Source organism: Rhincodon typus, chromosome 11, assembly GCF_021869965.1.
Source record: "Rhincodon typus isolate 14 chromosome 11, sRhiTyp1.1, whole genome shotgun sequence".
In the NCBI taxonomy this organism is placed as follows: domain Eukaryota; kingdom Metazoa; phylum Chordata; class Chondrichthyes; order Orectolobiformes; family Rhincodontidae; genus Rhincodon; species Rhincodon typus.
Genome location: NC_063342.1, coordinates 69,606,488 through 69,634,052, shown reverse-complemented (window position 1 = coordinate 69,634,052; position 27,565 = coordinate 69,606,488). Strand labels below are relative to the sequence as shown.

Below are 27,565 nucleotides of genomic sequence, written 5' to 3'. Positions count from 1 at the left end.
ATTCAATGCTGCAGATTTTGCTTTGACAATAAAACAGAAGTTTATTAACAAAACAAATGAAGCTAAACAAATAAACCAAACTGTCCACAAGTTGTGAGATTTTAAAACACAGTAAAACTATAAACCCATTAATCCTGAAGCACTCCTTTATAAATTGAAAAACACAACAAATTTTGTATTGTACCCAAACCACACCTTGTAGAGTACTCAAAAAACACCACTTATAGAGTGACCACACCACAGTCCCTGTCTCTAATACCTTGGTAGTAACTAGCTTGTAATTGTAATTTAATTGAACTGCCTATAACTTCTTCCTGGAGCTATTCATGCATCCAATCTTAAATGTACTCAGCTTTGAGTAACTTCTTCAATGTTTTCTCTCATGTCTGGACTCCCAATTCCTTCGCCTCCGCCGCATCTGCTCCCAGGATGAGGCATTCCACTCCCGTACATCTCAGTTGTCCTCGTTTTTCAAGGACCGTAACTTCCCCTCCTCGGTGGTCGAGAACGCCCTCAACCGTGTCTCCCACATCTCCCGCACCTCATCCCTCACACCCCGTCCACGCAATAAAAACCAAAAAAGAATCCCCCTCGTCCTCACGTACCACCCCACCAACCTCCGGATCCAACGCATCATCCTCCGACACTTCCGCCATCTGCAATCCGACCCCACCACCAAAGACATCTTTCCCTCCCCACCTTTATCTGCTTTCCGGAGGGACAACTCTGTCCGTGACTCCCTTGTCCGCTCCACACTCCCCTCCAGCTCCACCACACCCGGCACTTTTCCCTGCAACTGCAGGAAGTGCTACACCTGCCCCCATACCTCCTCCCTCACCCCCATCCCAGGCCCCAAGAAGACTTTCCACATCAAGCAGATGTTCACCTGCACATCTGCCAATGTGGTATACTGCATCCGCTGTACCCGGTGTGGCTTCCTCTACATCGGGGAAACCAAGCGGAGACTCGGGGACCGCTTTGCAGAACACCTACGCTCGGTTCGCAACAAACAACTGCACCTCCCAGTCGCGAACCATTTCAACTCCCCCTCCCATTCCTCAGACGACATGTCCATCCTGGGCCTCCTGCAGCCCAATGGTATCAATGTGGATTTCACAAGTTTCAAAATCTCCCCTCCCCCCACCGCATCCCAAAACCAGTCCAGCTCGTCCCTGCCTCCCTAACCTGTTCTTCCTTCCACCTATCCCCTCCTCCCACCTCAAGCCGCACCTCCATCTCCTACCGACCAACCTCATCCCGCCCCCTTGACCTGTCCGTCCTCCCTGGACTGACCTATCCCCTTCCTAACTCCCTACCTCCACTCACCTTTCCTGGCCCCATCCCCGCCTCTTCGACCTGTTTGTTTCTTCTCCACCTATCCTCTCCTCTATCCGCCTCCCACTCTCTCCCTATTTATTTCAAAACCCCCTTCCCCTCCCCCTTTTCTGATGAAGGGTCTAGGCCCGAAACGTCAGCCTCTCTGCTCCTATGATGCTGCTTGGCCTGCTGTGTTCATCCAGCCCTGCACCTTGTTGTCCTGGTACTAACACTAATTCTTTACACTAAAGTAATCTAATTTCACTATATCCGTCCCCTCTCAGGGGCGCTGGTATATACAGTCATCTTCATCCAAGAATTTCACAGGATTGTTCAAAACTCAAAATAAAACTTTTTAAAAAAAACTCTCTCTCTCACTCAGTTATGGGTGTTTAACATAAGCTTAGCTGATTTCACTTATTCTATCCAATTTAGCCAAAGCACAACCTCCAGTTTATTCTTTATGCCCTCCCTTTCTTGATACCTTCCCATTACAACAAGTACATTCAAAGTTGTTTGGGGATCTGACCATGTTTCACTCCCTTTCCTTATTTACATGGTACTCCTCAGAGATGTTATCAAAGCCATAGAATTAACTTTCACCCATAGACTGATGACACCTAGATCTATTTCTCCACTTGTTCTTGATCCCACCATTTTGTCAGATTACTTGTCTGATATTTGGCCTTGGATAGGCTGTAGTTTCCTCCTAAGGGACATTGGGAAGACCAAAACTGTAGTCTGTCAGCCTTTGTCACAAACTTCAATTTTGCAACTAATTCAAACCCTGCTCCCTGGCCACTATCTCCTGTTGAATCAGACTTGGCAATTTTAGCTTTTTACTAACCCTGACCTGAGACTTAAATCCCATATCCTCTTCATCAGAGAGATTGTCAACTTGTAGCTCCAGAGCATCACCTTCCTGTATCATTCTTCCTTAACCTGTCCTCATCCTTGCCTTTTGTATCTCCAACTATTCCAATGCATTTTTGACTGGCTTGTCAACTTTTGTGCACAATAAGCAGTGACTTCAGTGAAACTTTGCTGATTATGTGCCATTCCATATAAAACGGTGATTATCACATTAGTCTTTGCTGACCTACATTGATTCCCAGTACCCCGTGTTTGCAATTTAAAATTCTCATCCCCCTCACCCAGATGTTAAAGAAATATACCTCACTGTTTTCCAGGAGAAGATAACGTTGGACATGCTATATGTAGGATTCTGAAAATGTTCAGTACCATTGGGATTAAGCTTTTAAATTATTTCATTAGATTGGTTTTTGCTTCAAGCAAAGTTTTTGACTGAAATTAAATGGGAAAATCATGATCTTTAGTAGCATACAAGTGGAGTTAGTTATTGGAATAAAGTGCAAGAAGCTGATAAGAATATAGGTCATGCAAAGTTGCTGATGTTGAGTCACAAGCTGAACTTGTTGTGCTTGGTGCAGATGCTGAATGCTGCAAACGAATCTCCTGAAGAATCTCATGTTGTTTGTTTACTTGTGATGAGGTTAAGAAAAATGAACATCTCTTTCTACCATAGATAACAAGGTACAGAGCTGGATGAACACAGCAGGCCAAGAGCATCAGAGGAGCAGGAAGGCTGATGTTTCGGGCCTAGACCTCTACACCTTGTTATCTCAGATTCTCCAGCATCTGCAGTTTCTACTATCTCTGAAACAATTTTAACCCCACTGCGAGGCAGAAGGGTCTAGGCCCGAAATGTCAGCCTTCCTGCTCCTCTGATGCTGCTTGGCCTGCTGTGTTCATCCAGCTCTACACCTTGTTATCTCAGATTCTCCAGCATCTGCAGTTCCTACTATCTCATCTCTTTCTACCCTTGATTTCAACTTCATCCCATGGCACTTAATACCTACATGACACGATATATAAGCAGTACTTTTCACTCTCGTAAGTTGCAGGTTCTGCAAATCCTGCAATGGAAATTGAGGCACTCAGTTGGGAGTTGACCCTAATGGAGTTGGGATGTGGCGGCCAAGTGGAAGGAGGAAGGTTGGTTCCATTTGTCTTTATCACATGGCTTCATCAGAGATAGGCAGAGGCCAAAAAAAGTCACCCTTTTGAGCTCTTTCTCTTAGTGAGGAGTACGAATATAATCAGCTTTGTTTATGTAGCCTTGACTCTTCCTTTTCCCAGGCCTGGCTATTTGCTTTCAATTCCTGTATATGTTTGTCTTTGTCCTTTAATAGTTTATTCCAGACAGATTTATGGCTGATTCTTGCAATCCGTGAACAGTCATTAAAGTTCTGAAGTTTATAATATCACAACCTGAAAGGGGAGGTGGTGCACATTTGTTGAAATTATTGCTTTTATTGTGAATCACGGTACTGCAGATGGAGTGGTTTGACACTTGGCAAAGATTTGCAAATATAGCAGGGAGGGCTGCAGCATCAGGGCAAAGCCTGGCATAGATATGAAGGGTTGCTTGGTTACTGTTTTCCTCCTAAGTAATTGTGCTTCGAGAAATACATAATAACTGGTATTTTGAGTAGAATTTGATTCTAATTTGCATCTTTGTGGAATGAACCAGTATTAAGGAGATAGCAGGAACTGCAGATGCTGGAGAATCTGAGATAACAAGGTGTAGAGCTGGATGAACACAGCAGGCCAAGCAGCATCAGAGGAGCAGGAAGGCTGACGTTTCGGGCTTGGGGACCGCTTTGCAGAACACCTACGCTCGGTAAACAACTGCACCTCCCAGTCGCGAACCATTTCAACTCCCCCTCCCATTCCTCAGACGACATGTCCATCCCGGGCCTCCTGCAGTGCCACAACGATGCTACCCGAAGGTTGCAGGAACAGCAACTCATATTCCGCTTGGGAACCCTGCAGCCCAATGGTATCAATGTGGATTTCACAAGCTTCAAAATCTCCCCTCCCCCTACCGCATCCCAAAACCAGCCCAGCTCGTCCCTGCCTCCCTAACCTGTCCTTCCTCCCACCTATCCCCTCCTCCCATCCTAAGCCCAACCCCATCTCCTACCTACTAACCTCATCCAGCCCCCTTGACCTGTCCGTCCTCCCTGGACTGACCTATCTCCTCCCTACCTCCCCACCTACACTTACCTCTACTGGCTCCATTCCCGCCTCTTTGACCTGTCTGTCTCCTCTCCACCTATCTTCTCCTCTATCCATCTTCTATCCGCCTCCCCCTCTCTCCTTATTTATTTCAGAACCCCCTTCCCCTCCCCCATTTCTGAAGAAGGGTCTAGGCCCGAAACGTCAGCCTTCCTGCTCCTCTGATGCTGCTTGGCCTGCTGTGTTCATCCAGCTCTACACCTTGTTATCTCAGTATTAAGGAGATCTGCTTTGGGTGGAAAGGGGTTTAAAAAAATTGTCAAAATACGAATCATTATTTTAGTAGCATGTAACTAAAATTTTTATAAGCACTGTCTGCTTTCTTTCACTTGATGCTATGACACTCAATATCTCAATGTATATTGCGTACTGTTTTTCTCACTTTTATAGCAATGCCTGTGCTCCAAGTGATTTGAGTATTTTGGGATAACTTGAAAATGAGTAAGATACTATATAAAATATATGTTGTTTCTTGATTCCCTACTTTAGGCTAATTTCCTCTCTATTGCATGACATCTGGTAACCAGATGATGAATGTGGAATCTTTAGCAAGCTCTAATCAATTGTTTAAAGGTGTTGACTGCTTCATGAAAAATACATAAAAAATGTTGTCAATTCTGTAACATTCACATCAAAATGTCCACCCGAAGTGTCTCCCATAAAATTTTCCAGTTGCTAGACTCCAAAAAGCATAACTTGATCCACTAAAGCTTCTTTGTAAATCCATTATAGTTTGTGGTCAACGTACAGTCCCGCAAACAAACCCTTGTGCTATGGATTTATTTTGAAGTTCTCGGGGAATGAAAGATTGATTTTGAGGGACATATCTTGGAAGTTTAGGTTTCTGGAGATTTATTTGCCAGTTGCTGAGAGTTCTTCATACAAATGATGGAAATAAACCTTGAAACAATTCACACACAAGTGGGCTCCTGAAGTTTCCGCTATTTGTGTGTTGCTGTAGGCATCATGACCATTATTTTGGTATGTCACTTAAAACTTTCATCCAACATGTATATTTTGTTTTCTTGGCAGATCTGTCAAAGAACAGACTGAGTGAAATTCCACTGGAAATATGCCACTTTGTCTCCTTGGAGATGTTAAACCTGTATCACAATTGCATCAAAGTCATTCCAGACTCAATCATCAATCTGCAAACACTGACCAACTTAAACTTGAGGTGAGTACAATGATCAGATTGGAAAGGTCAATATGCCTTGTTTGTATTTGAGAAGTGAGATGGAATAATATCTACATTATGAGCAATGCATATAACGCTTTTCATAATTTATGGTGTGATAGCAACCAGCATTTTATTACTTTCTTGGAATAGTTTTATTGTTTCGTGCATATCCAAGCAATCTGGACTTCTGGTGATGATGGTGTTTTATGGCTCTTTGATCTTTAGTGTTTACATTATAATGGTTATGGGGATATAGTGGAAAATGGGGTCGGAGATCATCCATACTCATATTCAGTGGCAGAGCAGGCTTGACAGCTAAACGGCATATGCCTACTCCCACTTCTTAATTGCCGGCTGTGAGTGCCCTGTCCTCTGTTGCTGCATTTCACACCTCTGTCTAAACTTCTAATATGCCAAATTTTTACAACAATACTTCTTTGTTAAATGTGCCAATCTACTAATAAGTAGAACTCAATAGCTTCAGAGGTTGTATGCTTTTAACTAATTAGTGCTGCTCACTGGTGCATACGTGGTTTCTGCCAATACTTATACTTTTGACATTGTAGATGAAGTTGTCAAGAATTGCAAAAGCCACTTAAGGCATTTACATAGCTTTTCTGAGCCAGGAGTCCCTCTAAGTCATGTTTTCTCAACTTCAGCTAAGTTGTATTGATGGCAGGGAACACACCATTTCCAATAAATTTGATATGCTGATTTCAAAATATGCTGTTGCCTTGATGAATCTCAATCTAGTTGCTTCAGTAACCAAAAAGAACAAGCCAGATAAGATTTTAACAAAAATCATATTACTATAGGTAACCCTATAATGTTGAAAAACTGGAATTTAAGCAGTTGTTGCATTTGCCAGAGAGATTTAAAATCCTAAAGGCTCCTTCTATTATGGTCTTGTCCTTGGTTGCTTCCGTCCTGAAAGGGGAGCAGGTGAAATAAAGGGCAGTGGCCACTTAATCTCTCTACCCCGATTCCCCCTGGAGTGAGTTGAAGCGAATTTGATGTAAAAGCTTTTCTGTGAATCAATTTAGTTTTACTATTTTGTGAACTTTGGTTTGGTATTCCTAAAGTATGAGTTATTTCAAGTTGGCCAAGTGTTGAAGTGGTACCCAGTGATCCAGACATACTTTCAAACACTAGAATGCTACCAAAACAGCTATGGTAACATTCTAATAATTTAAACTGTTCCAGCACGACAGGTAATGGAGGAGCAAGAAATGCTCCAACAAATTGAGAGGATTTTAATTTAATGATTTTACTTAAGGTGAAATTTCTTCACACAGAAAGTTCCCAGATTTTGGAATACTGTGCCATAAATAATAACTTAGATAAGACATCAGAGTGTAAACACATGAAGCAAAAGATCGGATAACTTAGGGGACAGGAGCAAAGGGATTGATTTGGATTTCTCTCATGAAAAGGAGACAAACGCAATGAGTTTATTTCTGTAGTTTTCTGCTTGCAATTTTTTTGGGACAAGGGACTTTTGGGACTCACAGCTTAGAGTTTTGGAATCTACCTAATGATTTGTTTAATTTTTTTTCCCATCTTTAGAAGTACCCTCACCTAATTGAATGTATTTTCATTCTGTCCATTATGCCAAATAGTGTGTAATTTGCTAAACATAGATTCACAAAATAGTAAAATTAAATTAATTGCTTCTTGGAATTTATGAAGCTGTTTTAGGCAGCAAAATATATACTTAGCCAAGTTTATTAGCATTGCATGCCAAATGTATTCATTTGGATTAATATTATGAAGTGTAAACCATGTTATACTGAGTCACCTTGTACACAATTCAGAAGAATGCTGATGTATCATTTGTCATGTGTTAAATTCAATTGATTTAAATACTGACGCATGTTTTCTAACAATGACAAATTTACAAATCAGAGCCAAAATCATTTACTTCCTGATCAATGCCCTGACAGACTGCTGCTGAGCAGCAAAAAAGCACATATCCTGGAAACCTGAAACAAAAATATGCTGCAATTGCTAGGGAGGCCCATCAGCCACTAAAACAGGAAAAGACCGATTTGTATTTTGGGTTGAGACCAGTAAAGACTGGTCTTCTTTGACTGCATTTTACCTTTCAGACACCAACATTCTGATTGAATTTCCAGCAATATTTGTTTTTAGTTTAGAAGTACAACACAGGCATTGTGGAGAATTAACTCCAAAGCAAGACCAGATAGTATTACTAACAAAGGTATTATCTATGGTGATAGCAGCTTTCTATTTTGTATGACGGTGGTTTGAGTCGTGATGGTTAAGTCTGCCATAAGCATCAGCTGCTGTGGCTGAGGAGTCCACACTAACATGGCAGTGTCTGCTGCATTAGTTGCAGAGAAAGACAGTGGGATGAAAAGCTTAGGATTCTTTGGCTTCTGTTTTTTATGGTCCTCATCTCAGCCTCCTCAAGTTTTTGCTTCTGTTCACCTCTGCCAATACTCACCTATCCAATACAGTCAGACTCCAAGGATCACAGCCATCAGTGACTGTCCCCCGGTTGTCAATATCATTGTTTACCATTTTCATACCTCGCTTGCAGAGGTATCGACAACCAGGAACTTGTGACTCAGTGTCCATTTCATCACAGAGAATGCTGCCATCATCTATCAGATGAATGTAGCTGAGCCAGTTTAGATATTTTTGGCTCAGCTATGAATGTACGTGGATGGATTTAGAGTGCTCCAGCACCTTTGATTGGTGACCTTGCCCTGCAACTCTTGAGCAATGTCAGATTGATGATGGGAACAGTGAAAGAAAATAACAGTACAGTTTAAGTCCTAACTTCTTCATTTATTTCAGAAATGAAATACATGTTATGGAGCGTGAGAGGATTCCTCTTTCTCTGTACACACAAACAAAAATTAGGAGCAAAAGTCGGCTGTTCAGCCCCTTGAGTCTGAACTACCATTCAATAAAATAATGGCTGACCTGTTTGTCTTTGGAATTTTACATTTCCATCTACCTCCCCAGTAGCCTTATTGTCTTGTTATAGAAGAGAATCAATCTTCTTGTACTTTAAAAATATTCAATGATCTCACTTCCACCGCTTCCTGAAACACAGAGTTCCAAGGTTGCTCAACTCACAAAGAAGAAATTTCTCCTCATCTCAGTCTTAAAAGGACAAGCCCTAATTTTTAAACAGCATCCCTCTAATTCTGGATTTACCCACAAGAGGAAGCATCATTGCCATGTCCACTTTGTCAAGACTGTTCAGGATCTTGTACTCAAATCGAGTTATCCTGAGAAACCTTCAGTATCCTTTATTGTTTTACGTTTTTAACACTCTTCCACTCACATTTCTTCCTCCTGATTAATCTTGTGGCAATTTTTAATATTCTGTCTATTCGCTTGATCTGTCATTTGTTTTTGTGCGGTGTCTTCCTTCAGTTTGATGTTTTGTTTAACTTCGTTAGCTAACCATGGATGATGGATCTTCCCTTGAGAATTTTTCTTCATAGTAGGAACAATGTTCTGAAATATCACTGCCTCTGTATTGATCTACCCCTTGCCTAATGTGCCATTTCACTTCAGCTAGCTCTGCTTTCTGCTCATGTAATTGCCCATCTAAGTTTAAAATATTAGTGTTAGGCTCATCTTCTCTTTTCAAACTAAATTTAAAATTCAATCATAATGGGGTCACTGCTGCCTATGGCAGTCTTTAATCTAAGATCATTAATTAATCCTGTCACATTATACAATATTTAGTCTGGTATAAGCTCCTGTTGGATCGGTTCCAGAATGTCCTGCTCTAAGAAACTATCTCAAAAGCATCTGTGAACTCTTCATCCAGGTTACCTTTCTGATTTTTTTCAGTTCATACATAGACTAAAATCTCCTGCACTCCATATTTATTTTGATACACTTTGTCCTTCATTGTGGTTACTCTTAGTAGCTTATACTCTACCCCTACTATTCTTCATCTCCACTCAAATGAATTCTACATCCTGATCTCCAGAACCAAGGTTATCTCCAACTAAGGTTATCCAACTTGATAAACAGTGCCACAATGCACCTATATCTAGCTTCCTTCTCTTCTTGAATGTCAATATTCACTATCCAAGCCTTATCATTATGTGGCCTTGTCTCCGTAATAGCAATCAGATCATATTTATTTACTTCAATGTGCATTATCAATGAGTTTACTTGGTAATAAATGCTTTGCACATTCTGATGCAGAGCCATTAGCTTTGCCTTTTTTCATCCACATAACATCTCGTGTTGACTGTTGGTGTATTCTTAAACTTATGATCTCTGTTCTTTCCTATCATTCTCTGAGGTTCATTTCCACATATTACTATTTTGTGTTTGCTTGCCTTGACTCTACCCCTTCATTTGCCAGACCTACCCAACCTTAACTCTTACTCATTACCCCCATTGTTCAGTTTGAAGCCTACTCTACTTCACTAGTTATGTGGTGCCAAGTAGTACTATAGGTTTTTATGACAGATTAGGGGCAGGGAATAAGGGGCATGATGTGAATAAGTATTACTGCCTGAAGCCAGAAGAGGCTCATTGTGGATGATGATAAATCAATGGTTCAATAACATTTGGATGATGGCATAACATGTGAGTTACCCTGTATGGTGAGAACTAATTGTGGGCTAAGACTGCATGAGGGTTAACCTAAGCTTTTATAGTAAAGTGAGGGAGGAATAAATTTGTTATGGTTTCAAATTGCAGTAGCTTTTTTTTAAACTCAAGATTTGGGAAAACGCCATGCAGCATGAAATGGATACACCACATGAAAGTGTGAAAAATTTCAAAGTATAAGTAATTCTATATTTTGCAACATGTTTATGTCTGTGGCTAAATTTTGAGACATTGTCCAAATAGATATGGTAAAATAGCTGTAAAACAAATCCAAGAAATTGTCTAGACATTGAACGCGTATCTGTGGGTTTATTTTTGGAGCCAATCTCTTCATTTATTTGTGCCCATTCTCAGAAAGAGACCATTCCATCTAAAATAGATTTAACGAACTTGAGGTAAGTGATCAGATTTTTAATATGATATAAACCAAGTTTTGCAGAAAACAATGAGTGCAATTGAAGTGAAGGTTATTTTAAGATGTAGTCATTGTGTAACAGCCTAAACTTGTGGCTTTTTTCTTTTGTTCTAGTCGAAATCAACTCTCGACATTACCATTGTGCCTCTGTGCTCTTCCTCTTAAAGTCTTGATAGCCAGTAACAATAAATTAGTGTCGCTTCCAGAAGACATTGGACAGTTGAAATATTTAATGGAACTGGTATGTATTTTTTTATGCCCTGCATTTAATAAGCCTGATCCTTATGGCTGCAAATTCACTTGCACCTTGTCAGCATTCAACTCTTTTGCACTTTATTGAAGTATATTTTAACAATGTTGACCAATGAGCAGCAGTTGTCACACTTTAACTTTCTAGAGAGATCCATATTCTTGTTGTTAAGTAACGCACATACAAAAGTACAAATGCAGAGTCACCCGATCTAAAATATTTCCAGTATTCCGAACGCTTTGTGCAGCATGATTGTTTTGAAATGCCTGCATGCTTATGTTTTCTTTAAAGCTTGACGTTAAGCTTCTAGATTTCATTAAATTATATTAATAGAGGATCCAAAGCAAAAGACCACAACTCATATTTGTGACATCACCGTGGTTTAAAAATAACTAGGAAGATGTAACAGATCAGGAACCAATAATGAGGTGACTTTTAAGATTTGTACTTAAAAGCAATAAGATTGTAGTGAAAAAGAAAGAACAAAGAAGGTGAGGGATTGTGTAGTTTTGATTTCCTAGGAAAGATATGTTGATATAGCAAACTGCCTTCTTGATTTCAACACAAGGCGTCAGAAGAACTTTGAGAGGAAACCTTAGAAGGATCCTGACCTTTGTAAGATTAAGAAAATAAAGACATAAAACATCATAGTGGAGAGAGAAGAGGTTGGAGATGAGAAACAAGTTTTTTTTTTGTCCAGGATTACAGAGATATGTTAGAGAACACGATCCCCAATACTGATCCCTACACAAACATGGACTTCACAGCAAATTTAGAGTTGTTGGAGGATAGAACGTATCTGACATGAAAGAGGAAAGTGAACTTCTTGGAGTCAGCCTTAGGAATGAAAAAGAGAAAGTAAAGGGGAAAGAGCTTGCATCATTGCCACAGTTCTGCAATCTTTAAATATCCCAGAAGTCATTGCAGCTATTTATGTAAATTTGAATAAAAGCAAAGTACTGCAGATGCTGGAAATCTGAAACAAATGTAAAATGCTGAAGAAACCCAGCGTTTCTGGCAGCATCTGAGGAGAGAGAGAAAACAACAGTGTTACTAGTTCAAGTCCAGTGTGACTCTTCTTCAGAATACAAGTTCTTTGGAACACAAGAACACAGTTCTACAAGAGCAGGTCAGAGGCTTGGAATACTGCAGATAGTAACTCACCTCCTGACTCCCCAAAGCCTGTCCACCATCTACAAGGCCCAAGTCAGGAGTGTGATGGAATACTCCCCAACAGCATGGGCAGGTGCAGCTCCAACAGCACGTAAGAAGCTTGACATCACCCAGGGCAAAGCAGCCACTTGATTGGCACTAAATCCACAAGCATCCACTCCCTATACCACGTGTGTACTATTTACAAGATACACTGCAGAAATTTGCCTAGACTCCTCAGACAGCATTTTCCAAACCCACAACCATTTGGAAGGACAAGGTCAGCAGATCCATGGGAACACCACCATCTGTGAGTTCCTATCCAAGCCACTGACTATGCTAACTTGGAAATATTTTGTCATTTCTTTAGTGTTGTTGGGCCAAAATCTTGGAGTTCCCTCCCTAGGGGCATTATGGATCCAACTACACCACATGGGCTGCAATGGTTCAAGAAGACAGCTCACAACCACCACCTTGCGGGCAACTAGGGACGGGCACTAAATGCCAGCCAACCAGCGACGCCCATGTCCTAGACATAAATAAATCAAAAGAAAATAGGAAATTAAGACAGTCTGTGTATGGCAAGGTCCCACAATCATCAATCAATGGTCAGTTTTTTTTTTAGTGAGGGTTGAAGGATAAATGCTGCCTGTTCACTTGCCAAATCTCTTGGTTCTACTTTGGGAGTATGGGATGCTATGGGATCTTTCGTGGCCATGATAGTGCAGACAGGACTTCAGTTCAATATCCTTTCTAAACAGCAGCACTCACAATACTGCAGCATGCTCTCAGTGACAGCTAAAATTTCAACCTTGATGCTGGGCTGAAATCTTTGGGGTGAGGCAGAGGTGAAGGTGCTACTGACTGAAGCAAGGCTGACATTTGAACTAAACGGGACAATATAGTGCAACCAGAAAGGAAGATATATGTTAAGGACTTGGAGGATGAAGTGAATGTACAATAACCAAATTTGCAGAGAACAGAAAAATAGGTGGAAAGGCAAGTTATAAGAAGGATGCAAACAGTTTACAGAGAGATATTAAAAGGTTAAGTAAGTTGGCAAATTACTTATAGTGTGGGGAAAGTGAAGTTGCTCATCTTGGAAGGGAGAAGAATGAGCAGAGTATTATTGAAATGGAGAAAAGCAGTAGAAACTGCAACCTAAAGTGACCTGGGGTATTTCTGCATGAAACACTCAAAGCTAGTGCCCAGGAGTAGTAGGTAATCAGGAAGACTAATGGAATGTTCACCCTTATTTCAAGCCAATTGGAGTATAAGAGCAGGGGAAGTCTTCCTGTAACTGTACAAGTGATGGCAAGACCACATTTGTTGTACTACGGACAATTTTGGTCCCCTTATTTAGAAAAAGAGGCAGTTCAGAGAACAAGGATGATCCCTGGTATGGAGGGATTGTCTTATGGGCAAAGGTTAAACAGGTTGGGACTCTACTCAATCAATTTAAAGATGATCACATTAAAATATACAGAATTCTTGAGGGGCTTGACAGGGTAAACGCTGAGATGATATTTCCCCTCATGGGAGAGTTTAGGATCAGAGAGCATAGTCTCAGAATAAAGTGGCACCAATTTAAAACTGAGATGAGGAGGAATTTCTTCTGCCAGAGAGTTGAGAGCCTTTGGAACTGCTTGCCACAGACAGCTGTGGGGGCAGAGTCCTATTGTATATTTAAGGCTGAGGTAGATAGATTCTCCATCAGTTGGGGAATCACAGATTATGGGGAAAGGTCAGGAAGCAGGACATGAGGAATATCAGCTCAGCTGTGATCCTGTTGAATGAGGAAGCAAGCTTGAGGGGTCGAATGGCCTACTTCTGTTCCTATTTTGTCTGGTCTCACGGTGATTGAGTAACTCTGGGAAGATAGTGTGCCAAAATCATACCGTACATTAGTTCTGTTCTTTACTCACTATCTACATTGCAAAATGATCACCATTGTCTGTTGAATTTTTGCAGTTCAAGAAATTTACATTCATGTCATTTGTATTCCATTCCACAAATTAATTGTAATGATCTTAATGTAACACTTGTATTAAGCAGTACTATATAACAGGATGTCATAAGCAGCATCATTCAAGAAAAGAATATGAGATTCGGTGGGACAGCATACTCGTAACCATGAGAGATACCTGTACACCTATTTCTTCATGCAATAAAATTTTGACTTTAGTATGATGTTGGGAGGCTATAAAGAACTGTGAGAGATGGAGATTACGAAAGGAGGGGGTGAGAATGCAGAGTTTCTCAGCACTATGTCCAGGACTGCTTTCTGATTTTGATCAAAAAAGGAAAGTAGCTGGATTTAGTTCTGAGAAGTAAAATGCAGCAAGTAGGAAATGAATGGGTAAGGAAAAGTTCAGGATGCAGCCACAGGTAGATTTGATATGAAAATGGGAAAGGTATGGCATCAGTCAGTTGAAGATACTCAGCTGATAAAAAAAAAATAAATAATCCCAGATAAACTGAGAAGAATCGGTAGATGTGGCAATGGAGGAACAAAAGAACTTAAATTTACGACCAAATACATTGCTAAGCTTTTCAAACAGGATCAGTGTACATTGCTAAGGAAGGTTGTGAGGGACTGGAAGAGGCTTTAAGCTCAATATTTCAACCAATCTCTACCCAAGAGGAAAGGGATAAATCAGACCTGGGAGACAGATCTGAACATTTGTGAAACCCATGCATATCATTAGCTGGACTGCACTTGTGTCCTGTTTTGTTAACTCTGCTTTTATGTCAAAGCCCAGAGATGAAACATATGGGATTTGCAAAGGAAAAAAAAATGACGTGCTATAAATATTTGGAGGCACTAGAGAAATTGAGATTTTTGCATGTGAAAAGAAATTCTGAAGGAACCTAATGTTAAAAATTAGAGGTCTTGAGAAGGTAAGTAGGGGAAATTATTTCCAAAGGCACAGAGTTGGAAGTTTAAAGGCATACATTTTAAATCTTCACCAAAAGATTTAAGGGAAATGTGATTTTTTTTTAGTACAGAGTCATGAAGATGGGATTATCAAAGGCTAATGAAAGCAGAATTACTTGTAAAATGGAAGTGTATAAGTATTCGAAAAAAAGAGAAGCATTTTAAAGGGATGTGGAAAGGTCGAGGCATTGAGATTGTTTAAAAAGTTCTTTAAAAGCTGCCAGAAACATGAAGTACTGATTGACCTCCTTTTGTACTGCAAAATGGCACATGTCAAATTTAATTCCACTACTTTACCTGGTTAATTATTCTGAACCCTTTTGAGTAAATAAATGTTCCCTAAGATTGGTTTTACACATGTCCTTCACCAATGACCAATCTCTTTCAAATGTAAGCATTAAGATTCTCAAGTATCTCCTCGTAATGCATCCACTTTTTATCTCCTGGGATCATTTTTGTTGTTGTTCTCTTTCGAAAAGCCAGGATATCCTTTTCTGAGATGAGGTGACTAGAAATGCACTCTTTTTCCAACTGAGAACTGACTAATGCTTTCCGAAGTTGCGGTACAACCCATATATATATATTTGTAGTTCGCTCTTCTGGCTCTGTGTCCAAACATCTGATTTGTCTTTAATCCTCTCTATCTCCATTGCTTAAGCTCTCTCCTCAGTGTCATACTTCTTTCTTGCTTTCTCTACCTTGCTGTCTGTAGCTCTTTGTGGCTTTTTTGGGAACAGAATCTGGATAAGTGAGATGATGTACTTAGGCAGGACAACAAGGCAAGGGACTACATGATGAACAGTAGCACTGGGAAGGAGGATCAGAAGATCTTAGCACACATGTCCACCAGCCCCTTAAGATAGCGGGACATATAGATGAAGTGGTTAAGAATGCATATGGGATACCAGCCTTTATTTATAAAGTTTAAATGCAGGGAGGACATGCCGGAACAGTATGAAATGTTGGTTAGACCACAGCTGGAATATTGTGTGCAGTTCTGGAATCCACATCATACAATGGATGTGATTATACTTGAGAGGAGCAGAGGAGTTATACCAGGATGTTGCTGGGCTGGAGAGTTGGGTTATGAAGAAAGATTGGATAGACTGTTTGTTTTCCTTGAAGTAGATAAGTCAGAGGGAGGCTACATAATTGAGTTGAATGAAATTATGTGGTGCATAAATAGGGTAGATCAGAAGGAACTTTTCCCCTTGGTGGAGGGCTCAATGACCAGGGGGCATAGATTTAGGGTAAGGGCAGGAGGTTTAGAGGAGATATGTGAGGAAACTGTTTTTTTCAACCAAAGGATGGTGGGAATCATCTGTCAGGTTGACAGAGACAGAAACTTTCATAATATTTGAGAAGTATTCATACGTGCACATGTGAATGCCAAGACACACGACGTTGGACCAGTTGCTGGAAAGTGGCATTAGAATCAGTGGGAAAGTGGGGTTAGATATTTGTTTTTGACCAGTAAAGATCTCTGAGTTTGAAGGTCCTTGTTCAGCCAAAGTCTGGAAACTTGATCACTGTAGTGCAGCACTGAGGGTCTGCTGCTATTTTGTGTGAGACATGGTCATTCATTTAAGATGCCTCCTCTGCTGTCTTGGGTCCGTGGCTTCAAGGGTCTTGAAGATCCTGTGACACTATTTGAAAGAGTGGAATTCTGCACCCAGCATCACTAACTGCTATAATTTCATTATTGCATTGCTGTTTGTGGGTATTTGCACATGCGAACTAGGTGGCCAATTTCTTGCATTATAACAGTGACTACACTTTAAAAACATTTATTGTGTGTAAAGTACTTTGGAAGGACCTGAGCTCATAAACCTTGAAAGGTGTTAATAAAATGCAAATTATAACAATATTTACTCTTTTGCATATTCTCATACATTCTTTCCCTGTTCTGCTTTTCATCATGCATTCTCAAACCTCTTCATCTCTCTCGTGTTCTCTTTGGTCTCTCTTAGATTCATTCTTACTGTAATAGAGAGATAAGCACCGTGTTCCCTTTAAGTTAATTTGATTGTAATTTCTGTACAATTCTGTACGGGAAGTAGATTATAATTTCCAGAAAGAATTCTCATGATTACTTTCTTTTTGCTCCCTTTTAATGTTCAGGATGTGAGCTGCAATGAAATTACAAGTTTGCCACAGCAGATCGGACAACTTCAGTCACTCAGAGAGTTGAACATAAGGCGAAATTACCTGCAGATTTTACCAGAGGGTGAAGCTGTCTTTAAATTTCTCAGTATCTTACTTATTCCAGAACAGGCAGTGAAATAATAGAAAAACTAAAATTATTTGATTTTTATTTTTGCAGAGTTAGCAGACCTCCCACTTGTGAAGTTAAACTTTTCCTGCAATAAGATTGTGTCAATACCAATCTGTTACAGGAATATGAGGCACTTGCAAATAATAGAAATGGATAATAATCCGCTACAGTCTCCACCAGCACAGGTTAGTTGCTTTTAACTTCCAGAATACTGAAAAAGTTCTAAATTTGCTTTAAAATGATTTTAGATGCGGGTCGTGTAGCATGTTCCTGAGGCCATTTAGTGCTCGAATGGAACAGGTGATTGGAACTGACAAGTCAATTTGAGGAAAGTTGCCTTCAGCTGTTTTAGTTCTAATGGAGTAGCAATTGTATGCCAGTACCATAAGCCTTAATGGCACCCACTTAAGTGCCACAGTAATGTATGTATGTGCGGACATTAGCGCACATAAGTAGCTTAGAATTAATGACCTGCATGTATTAAATCTGTTGAAGTAAGGGTCACAAAATATTGGAGGTTGCAGTACTATAGTTTATGTTTTCTCAAATATTCAGCATTGTTCCAACACATGAGCCAACATGCAAAGATGACCGTATCCCTGCATTGGTCAGGTTTAGCATCTGCTGTTTGATTTCAAATACCTCTGGACACTGGAGTTCCTCTAAGAAAAATAAACAAACAGTGAAATTCACAGCTGACCTTGGAGAAACCTGTGTGGGGAGATCACAGCAGGGGAGCAGCTAAGTGGCTAGTTTTTTTTTGTAAGTTTACGAGAGTGAGTAGAGTGGGTTCTTTTTGATTATATGTTTTTATAGAGATATGTCTCTTGATTAAACTTTAAAAATATAAAACACAGGTACTAAATTAGCCTGGAGCAGTGTTTTTAGAGCAGTAAGACTGTGCAATTTTCAGGGTAGAGTGATGAGCTCTTTCTGTCAAATGTGGGAGATTAGGGAAAGTTGCCATATTACTGATGATTATATCTGCAGGAAGTGTGCTTGGTTGCAAATCCTATTGGATTACATGGATCAGTTAGAGCAGCAGTTAGAGACAATGAGGAATTTACAGGAGCTGGGAGTGTGATGGATGGCAGTTGCAGGAAGGGAGATAAACTGAAGATTCAGTCAGCTGGATAGGTTACCTCCAGGAAAGGTAGGAGAGGGAGGCATTTTTGATTAAGGATAACATTACTGCTGTACTTAGGCAGGACATTGCTAGGAATATGTCCAGGGAAGTCATTGGGTGGAACTGAGAAATAAGAAAGGGATGATCACCTTATTGGGATTGTACTATAGACCCCCAGGAAATTGAGAAACAAATTTGTAGGGAGACCTCAGTTATCTGTAAGAATGATAGGGTGGTTATGGTAGGGAATTTTAATTTTCCTAACATAAACTGGGACTGCCATGGTGATAAGGGCTTGGATAGAGAGGAATATAAGTGTGTAAGAAAATTTTCTGATTCAGCATGTGGATGTACCTACTACAGAAGGTGAAAAGCTTGACCTACGCTTGGGAAATAAGGCAGGGCAGGTGACTGAGGTGTCAGTGGGGGAGCACTTTGGGGCCAGTGACCATAATTCTATTAGTTTAAAATAGTAATGAGAAAAGATAGACTGGATCTAAAGTTAAAGTTCTAAATTGGAGGAAGGCCAATTTTGACAGTATTAGCAAGAACTTTCAAAAATTGACTGGGGGCAGACGTTCGCAGGTAACAGGAAGGCTGGAAAATAAAAGTCTTCAAAAATGAGATAAGGAGAATCCAGAGACAGTAAGTTCCTGTTAGGGTGAAGGGCAAGGCTGGTAGTTGTAGGGAATGCTGGGTGACGAGAGAAGTTGAGGTGTTGGTCAAGAAAAAGGGGGAAATGTCAGGTATAGACAGCAGAGATCAAGTAAATCCCTAGACAAGTATGAATGCAGTAGGAGTATATTTAGGAGGGAAATCAGGAGCCCAAAAAGCAGACATGAAATAGCTTTGGCAAATAGGGTTAAGGAGAATCCAAGGGGACAAAAGGATAACTAGGGAGAGAATAGGGCTCCTTAAAGATCAGCAAGGCCGCCTATGTGTGGAACTGCAGGAGATGGGGGAGATAGTAAATGAATATTTAGCATCACTGTTTACTGTGGAGAAGGATGTAGAAGATGCAGAATGTGGGGAAATAAATAGCGACGTCTTGAAAAATGTCTGTTACAGAGGAGATAGTGCTGGATGTTTTAAAACGCACAAAGATGGATAAATCCCCGGGACCTGATTAGATGTACCCTAGAGCTCTGTGGGAAGTGATTGCTGGGTCCCTTGCTGAGATATTAGTATCATCGATAGCCACAGGTGAGGAGGTGGAAGACTGAAGGTTGGCTAACGTTGCGCCGCTATTTAAGAATGGTGGTAAGGAAAAGCCAGGGAACTGTAGACCAGTGAGCCTGACATCAGGCAAGTTGTTGGAGGGAATCCTAATGGACAGGATTTACATATATTTGGAAAGGCAAGGACTGATCATGAATAATCAACATGGCTTTGTGCGTGGGAATTTTGTCTCATGAACTTGATGCGTTTTTTGTAGAAGTAACAAAGAGGATTGATGAGGGCAGAGCAATGGATGTGATTATATGGACTTCACTAAGGCATTTGACAAGGTTCCTAATGGTAGGCTGTTAGCAAGGTTAGATCACATGGAATACAGGGAGAACTAGCCATTTGGATACAGAATTGGCTTGAATGTAGAAGGCAGAGGGTGGTGGTGGAGGGTTGCTTTTCAAACTGAAGGCCTGTGACCAGAAGTGTGCCACAAGGATCGGTGCTGGGTCCACTGCTTTTTGTTATTTATATAAATGAATTGGATGAGAACATAGGAGGTATGGTTAGTAAGTTTGCAGATTGGAGGTGTGGTGGACAGCAAAGAAGGTTACCTCAGTGTACAATGGGACCTTGATCAGATGGGCCAATGGAACGAGGAATGGCAGATGGAGTTTAATTTAGATAAATGTGAGGTGCTGCATTTTGGAAAGGCATTTCAGGGCAGGACTTAATGGAGATGTCCTGGAGAGGGTTGCTGAACAAAGACAGCTTCGAGCGCAGGTTCCTAATTCCTTAAAAGTGCAGTTGCAGGTTGATAGGATAGCGAAAAAGGTGTTTGGTATGTTTGTCTTTATTGGTCAGTCCATTGAGTATAGTAGTTGGGAGGTCATGTTGCAGCTGTACAGGACATTGGTTCAGTCACTTTTGGGGTATTGTGTGCAATTCTGGTCTACCTCTATAGGAAGGATGTTGTGAAACTTGAAAGGGTTCAGAAAAGATTTATGAGGATGTTGCCAAGGCTGGAGGGTTTGAGCTGTAGGGAGACGCTGAATTGGGGTTATTTTCCTTGGAGCGTTGGAGGCTGAGGGGTGACCTTACAGAGGTTTATAAAATCATGAGGGGCATGGACAGGGCAAATAGGGAAGGTCTTTTCCCTGGGGCGAGGGAGTCCAAAACTAGAGGTCATAGGTTTAAGATGAGAGGGAAAGATTTAAAAGGGACCTAAGGGGAAAATTTTTCCCGCAGAGGGTGGTGCGTGTATGAAATGAGCTGTGAGAGGAAGTGGTGGAGGCTGGTACAATTACAACATTTAAAAGGCATCTGATGGGTACATGAATAGGAAGGATTTAGAGGGAGATGGGCCAAATGCTGGCAGATGCGACTAGATTTATACAGGATGTCTAGTCGGCTTGGACAAGTTGGACTGAAGGGCCTGTTTCCATGCTGAGTATCTTTATGACTCTATAATAAACGGTGCTTGACGAGACTTTGTTCCATTACCATTACTCAGGTCAACTTCAGATAAGTAATCACTTTGACCAGAATCCCAAAGACAAATATATAAAAGATATAGTGTCCAGTAATTCAGAGCATAGGACACCAATTGGTTCCTACAAGTTGTCCATGAGTCTTACCCCAGAGTCCTTGTAAAACAAACATACCAACTAAACAGCCATGCCTTGGACATGGTGTAGGCTAATTCCACTTCATACATATGCTTTGAAAAGAGGTTTAGGTTAGTTTTTGCTCTAAGCTGTAATTAGATTGTGGGAAATTGTCTAGGAAGTATTTTATTGGTCATAGACAGGGAGCTTGCTAAAAGACGTAAAGCCCTGAAGAGATCTTGTCTTGTACAGGCACACAGAACTCTTTCTATTTCATGGGTTGATCCCAAAATTGAGAGGACTTATTTTCTCAGAATTTTTGCACGTATTTCCCATGGAATGTTTGGTCCAAGGAGTTCGGAAGACTGTTTACCAAGAATATGCCATGTTCCTTTATCTAAGATAATTCATTCTCGACTTGCGTAACTTCGCTATATCCCAAAGATTGGGAGCCAGTGATCTATTCAGCGCTTAGCTGTTCACTATAATGATCATGCCTTCTAAGTATTGGACTAAAGTAGACTGTTCCTTGACCCTTCTATAACTAATTGCTGATTGTCCCATTGTGGGGAGTTGTTTGGAAGATCAAATGTGGCTGGGTGCATTCTACAAGATATATTTAACAGCAGAATGTCCACTCTACTTTCCAGGGTTTCTGTTTTATGCTTATGAAAATCCCATCAGCACCCAACAAAAGTCGAGGGCTATAGGAAAACATCCTGCTTGACAGCATGTCTTAATTTTTCTCCTTTGATCTGACACATTTGCCAAATTAAGTGCTTTATTTTGGGGTTCTTCATGTTTCATCTATTAAATTTTCCTTTGCAGGAATTTCGTGGGAATTTCATGGGAAACATTGCTGGGAATACTCTCACTCTGGCATTGTTGCTGTGTAGTGAATGCTTGGATTGTGTATGAAGTTGACTTGATGAGCTTGTAAATCTGTCCTGGACTCACAGAATTTATGCCTCTCTATTTTGGAATTTTGGAATATATTTAAATTAATTTTCTGGAATAATTAATAATCACCAGTGTAAAGTCAGCCTTAAAAACAAGTTGCAAAAAATCAGTGGTGTTAGTTTTTTATTTATGGTTCAGAATTTCTGTTCTATTCAGAAAGGGAGTGTTCTATTTGGCTTTGAAGCTCCTGTCTTGTACTTTTATTGGTTTTGCTGAAGAATAGCTGAATGGGTCTGTTTTACACTATGTTGAAAATGCAGAAGATAGTATGCAAGACTGACAGGGTAATAAAACATGACAATTGCAGATCTCATAATGATGGATAGGGTGACGTCAATGAGGCAGTGCAGTGCGTTTGCTAAAATCACATTCAGTGCACGCAGCACTGCGTCATTGAGTGAAATTGCAGCACCTCATTCTGAACTCAGGTCTCTGAGTAACACCACAAAATTGTCTCTGCTATGCTATTGTATTTTGAAGAGTATTGTGCATAACGTCGCATTTGAAAACGTGAAGCTCGTCGCAGTTATGAGTATCGGATGTGAATTTTTTGGGGATACAGCCTACAGATCTCTCCTTTTTTATGATTAGATCTGCATGAAAGGCAAAGTACACATATTCAAGTACTTGAATATAGAGGCGTGCAGAATTGACAAGAATGCAGAATCCCTTTATCAGCAACCCATAGAGAAGGTTCGTGTGCCGCAGACTGTTGGAGGGAGGTAAGTTCCAAAAGCATTCTTTGTAATTTGTGATCTATGCTTTGATATGAAATCAATAATGAGTCACTAGAGATTTCCAGGCCTGCCAACACACTTAATTTTATCACAAGAGACAGGAGTTCTTGGTTCTATTAAACCTCTCTTAATTTGTTGAGAGAGTGCTAATGTCCCACAGTTTCGTCAGGAAACACATTTCTCCCTGTGCAAAAATGAATAATTGTTTTCAGGTCAGAGGCTTCTTATAAAATATTTACATAACTTCTGGAGGCATCAATTTAAATTGAAAATCCAGAGAACACATGCAAGCTGTTACCAGTTGTTAAATCCTTGATCTGTTTGGCTGACTGCAGCTCAGTCTGTGCACCTTTCTGCTAAGTTAGAATGGAAATGAAAACAATGTGTCGTTGTTGCTTGCCTTTTTTCTTTTGATTGCTGCTTGACAAGCCTGGGCCTGGGCCTGGACCAGGTTGCTGACCTCTATCTGGCCAGTGACTGCAGGCTGGACTTTTTCAGATGTGCTGGTTGGCTTAAACAGCTGGGAGGATGGGAGTTGTCTTAAATTCAGGGGGTAACCCTTTCATCCATCTCCAACTCCTTTGGAAGTTTGTGGGGCCTGCAGTAGAGTTGCTGGGTAACCTGTGGGCCCTTGGGTGTATTGAAGCCCTCAGGTATGTGAATAATGGCCACTTTAAGACCTCAACCTGCCTCTGCTGGTATTTTATCTACAGCAAGTGGAGGCCCACCCAAATAATTAGCCCAGCAGTTTTAGCTTCATGGGCCGGTATCAGGCAAGGTGGGGAAGCCTTCTTTGTGAGACTCTTTCCTCACTTGAGGCATTGCTGCCTACTCAGGATCATGTTTCCCCCTTTACCACACTTCCATCACTGATCTCTCAAACCTGTCCCCTCACCTGCCAACTTAACCCTGGCAGAAGGGGCTCTTGTGGCACAGTGATAGTGTCCCTACCGCTGAGCCAGGAGTGCAGAATCAAGTCCCACTCGCTCCAGATCTGTGTCATAACATATGTAAACAGGTTGATTAGAAGTAGCTAAGCTTGGCAGAATCCCGTATACCTGCCTTGGTGTCTGGTTCCAGTGACAGACTCCACTGGGCAACTGGAGTAGTCCGAGCAGTGCCCATCCCTCCCACCAGAAGCTGTTGGGGCTCCAGGGAGGCAGCCTTTTGGGAAAAGGCTTCCTGTCTCTGAGCAGTGGAAATCCCACCTCTGGCACGTTATGACAGCATGGCAGCCATTCCACTATAGCCAGGCTACGAACGAGGACTTGGGTGGGTGGACAGAGATCATTATACCAGGTGAAATCTAGCCCTCTATTACAGAGAGCAGCTGTAGCTGATACATTTTATGTATTGTGCCCTCGTTATACCCTGACTTCCTCTGACAAACAGCACTAATCACTTCTCAGGAAGTAAGTAGCTGGCTATTGTTAAATGGTCAGTGCACACTTACTGTATAAACAACCACATCATTACAATTACTGAATAGTTTATGTATTTTAATGTACCCAATGTTCATATGAAATATGAATAATATGACAACACCTGATACATTCATATTAAATAAAAGCATATGTAATAGAATCTTCTTGGTACAGATCAATTTATAATTTTTTAATAGTGACGCTCATTTAATTTGCCTTCACGCTACCATTCAAAATGAGAAAATAATCACATAATTTTCTTTCAAAAAAGTCATCGAAGTGAGTGGGTTTTCTCTAATATGCTGTTGATATAGCTGAGTGGCTTGGTTAAATGAATTCTAAGAGGGTGATATTGAGTTCAAAGGGATTTGAAACAATCTCTCCCAGACTCATTAGGGGATCAGGCTTCCTTCCTCGAATGACATGACTAGACCAATTGGGGTTTTTATGACAAACTTGTTTTATGGCCAAACTGTAACCAATTTCAACAGTTTAATTTTTCTCTGAATTGTGGGATTTGAACTCCTAATACCTGGAGCTACTGGTCCAATGCCAGAGCCACAAGGCTACTTGCTCTCCTTCAATAATTCAGTAAATCAGGATTCTTTGTACATCAAGTAAATTTTATATTCCCTCATTGTGGAACTTTGGTGCTCCCTGGTGGACATTTCCCCATTTTTCTCATTTCTGATTTTCTCATACGGAGCAAAGGTAAAGGTGCCAGAGTCCAACATGACCACAGGACAGTTCCCTCATTAGACAGGGACAACTGGTGATGAGTTTGACCTAAGGGTCACCATGCCACACCTTCATGGTAACCTTAGATAATTGGTGGCTGACTGCATCAAGGCACACCATGGCATAGGGAGTAGGTCTGGAACAGCCCCCACTGTTACTTGCCCAGTTGTGTGAGGTGAGAGCATCTCATTACATTTATAATTGAATGTTTGGCTGCCTCAGTTCCAGCCCGTCTCCTAGACATGAGATCCTGTCCTCTGTGAAGACTCTAAGAAGAAGGAGTTAATCTTCACTGGGAATAGGCAGCTGATGCATGAAGCTATAACCCAGATCTCTCCTGCACTCGTTTTGCAGACCTGTTCGATTAAGAGTGAAAACAGTGGGAAGATGAGAATGTTACGGGCGCTGCAGCTAGTGGTCTTCTCAGGGTAGATTTGAGTCACACTGTTTCGGCAGAAAGATCACTCCTCGGTCTTTAATTAATGACTATCTACTAACTTGTGGTATGTGGGGTCCAAAATGGAATTGTCTGCTCTCCAGTGTCATCATTGTTCACCTTGACCCAGATTATATGCAATTAAAGAAAAGTAATTGGCTGAAAAAAAGCATTAACGATCATTAATTGCTAGGAAATCAAAAAGAAAATGAGCTGTTCTTTTTTTAAATGTCAAATGCATAATCAGCAATTCCCAGAGTTATAAGTGTTGTACATTAGTGAAATTAATGTTCAATTCTTACTGAATCTGTGCCAATTGGGGATTATTTGGATAAATCATACTGTTCACTGGGAATTGCTAATTCCACACACACTTTTATACTAATGATTTTAAGTGATTCGAGACTTTGCTCATTTTCAGCGGGAGTAGTGGTTTAGACAGTGTGATGTTTCGATGAAGGCAGCTTCAGTATTTGAATTCTCGTTCCTTTTTTAAGCATCGAAGACGTTTATCCTGACAAAAAGCAAGATTTTGACTCCGGAATTGGGAGTGACAATGGTGACAAACGCCTGTCAGCGACTGAAGTAAGTATTTCTGCCATCTTAATATATCCATTTGACAGGCAATGCTGCTAAAATAACGGATTCTCCAGTCTCATTGGCTTAACTGAACACGAAGGCAATTCAGAGAAGGCACAGTCTTTTTAGCATAGCTCACATCTCTCTTCCCATGTTATCGGTTTTGCAGATGCTTTTCACGATAAAAAGCATGCATTTGACATGAGCCTGCATTTTATTTTTATAACAGGTTGTAACGGTGGCACAGTGGTTAGCACTGCTGCCTTACAGCTCCAGGGAGCCAGGTTTGATTCCAGCCCTGGGCGACTCTCTGTCTGTCTGTGTGGAGTTTGCACATTCTTTTCGTGCCTATGTGAGTTTCCTCCGGGTACTCTGGGTTTCCTCCCACAGTCCAAAGGTTAGGTGTATTGCCCATGCTAAATTGTCCAGGGATGTGTAGGTTTGGTGGGTTAGCTCTGGTAAAACGGGTTGCAGGAATTAGGGTGGGTGTTGAGATGCTCTTTGGAGGGTCAGTGCAGGCTTGATGGGCCGAATGGGATTCTGTGATTCTATGATTCTTCTATATTTAGGCACTTTACCATCTGAACAATAATAGAGAACGTGATCTTGATTCAAAAGGCCTGTAAATTTCTCAGTAGTCAGTATATATCACATCTGCTCACAGGATTGTGCATTTTTTTTTGCATACCTTTGAGATTCAGCAACTCTTCAAGGAATAAACAGAAAATTGTGTAATTGGCCAGTCTGGCATGCTAAGCCTTGCCATAAATGGACTTGTTAATTGAATCCGAATTTGACAGTATAAACTTTAAGCTTGCTGTTGTAAAGTATATTAAAATTCTATCTGAAGTCAGGAATGAAAATCCAATAATTAACAGTTTTCTAATGACTGAAAGCTGTAGGCGGTTGGTCGAGGTTGATCAGGCTATGGTACAATTATCTTGCGAGCGAGTGGAAAGAAGCTTTTTGAAAAAGTAAAATTGCTGTTTGTAGAAAATATTGCCAACTTAGAAAACATGTATCATCTGAATTACAGGATTTTTATTTATTTTTTGCGACTTTGTAATGCACTGGCCAAGCAAACGAATATTGTTGGGGTTGCATAGTGCTATTTAGTTTGAATCATTTTCTACTGCTGTCATTTTGCATTTAGACCATAAAATGCAGCGGCTAAGATGCACAGGAAATGCCAATACAAATCTAATTGAGCATATAACTGCTCCTGGATTTTAATCTATTTATTTACTTGTGGTGTTTCTTATTTATGCACCAATTAAATAAGCCTCTAGTGGCCAGGAAGCAGGAAGAGCTCAGCTCAAATATTCCATCCTAAACTTGAGTGTTGGGACTATGTCAAATCTTAATTCTCTGTTATTAAAATAAGAGTGAGGTTTTTGTACCTTTTTGTGTTTTTTTCTTTCTGGAATCTGTGATGTTGAAGAGTATGTGTAGAATTGTTGCTTTTAACTTGCACTTGTTCATGCAAAATAATACCAACCAGAAAACAGGAAAAAAATAGCTTCTTTTATTGCTGCTGGATTTTTCATT

The 27,565-nt window shown here is 40.6% G+C and overlaps 1 protein-coding gene across 6 annotated transcripts in view; it reads left to right on the top strand.

Annotated features, from left to right (window-relative positions):
* lrch1 (leucine-rich repeats and calponin homology (CH) domain containing 1) overlaps positions 1-27,565 on the top strand; it is a 176,743-nt gene that overhangs the window by 87,501 nt on the left and 61,677 nt on the right. For all 6 annotated transcript variants that reach the window (XR_007263209.1, XR_007263210.1, XR_007263208.1 and 3 more), the window contains exons 2-7: positions 5,452-5,596; positions 10,743-10,869; positions 17,090-17,195; positions 17,292-17,428; positions 22,695-22,825; positions 25,936-26,023. Coding sequence is in view for 3 of the 6 variants with exons in the window: in XM_048602885.1 (XP_048458842.1) it covers positions 5,452-5,596; positions 10,743-10,869; positions 17,090-17,195; positions 17,292-17,428; positions 22,695-22,825; positions 25,936-26,023 (734 nt within the window). In the remaining 3 variants the exon portion in view is untranslated. The remainder of the gene's footprint in view (positions 1-5,451; positions 5,597-10,742; positions 10,870-17,089; positions 17,196-17,291; positions 17,429-22,694; positions 22,826-25,935; positions 26,024-27,565) is intronic.